The sequence below is a fragment of the Hipposideros armiger genome, unplaced genomic scaffold (genome assembly GCF_001890085.2).
Source record: "Hipposideros armiger isolate ML-2016 unplaced genomic scaffold, ASM189008v1 scaffold_1784, whole genome shotgun sequence".
Taxonomy (NCBI): Eukaryota; Metazoa; Chordata; class Mammalia; order Chiroptera; family Hipposideridae; genus Hipposideros; species Hipposideros armiger.
The window spans coordinates 61,929-62,687 of NW_017733134.1; the positions used below are offsets into that span (position 1 = coordinate 61,929).

Here is a 759-nt window from a genome sequence, read left to right on the forward strand (position 1 = left end):
TTAACCTTTTGGTGAAAAGGCAGCTATTCCTACTGTCCATGTGGTTAAACCTTACTAGGCCAACAGGGACAGCATTCCCATCTTTTCCTTGTAAGTCACCTGGCATGGCCTCAGTACTGCTGATCCTCCAATCTGCCTCCAACAGAGCAGCTCTGCTGAGTCCTCAGGCCGGCCCTGGGTTTTCCCTGAGCTGAGGCAGTGTGGAAGGAGGGGCTCTCAGAGGTGTGTCCAGGGTCCTTGAGTGCAGGTCTGGGGTGCAGCAGCCTTGGGATTTTCTTAAAGGAAACAGACCTTCCCACAGGGAGCCCCTGGGTCACCGTGGGACCTCCTGTCCTCCTGCTCACAGCTCTCTGTCTCGGCAACAGCATGTGGCCACCCTGTTCCCGGGGGATGTGGACCGCCTAAGAAGGATGTCTGTGATTGAAGAAGGGGACTGCAAGCGGATTAACATGGCCCACCTGTGTGTGATAGGGTCCCATGCTGTCAACGGTGTGGCGAGGATCCACTCGGAGATTGTGAAGCAGTCAGTGTGAGTGGCGCTGGCGTTTGCCCTGAGCCAGGGCTTACCTCCTTTCTGACCCCACACCTGCCTCTAGGGATTGTCAGCTGTTTGTACGCCCAGTGGCTGAGGCATGTGGCCCACGCTCCTCACGATTATAGTGCTGCCCTCATGGGCAATGGATGAATTGTCCAAAGCACACTGGTCGGGAGGTGATACTGGGGAGTTGAGCCTTCTCCTTATCACCAGTGGCTCCTCTC

General features: G+C 56.3%; 1 protein-coding gene across 1 annotated transcript in view; it reads left to right on the forward strand.

Annotated features, from left to right (window-relative positions):
- LOC109378176 (glycogen phosphorylase, brain form-like) overlaps positions 1-759 on the forward strand; it is a 63,211-nt gene that overhangs the window by 51,827 nt on the left and 10,625 nt on the right. The window contains exon 10 of the mRNA XM_019634638.1: positions 200-529. Within this exon, the coding sequence (XP_019490183.1) occupies positions 200-529 (330 nt within the window). The remainder of the gene's footprint in view (positions 1-199; positions 530-759) is intronic.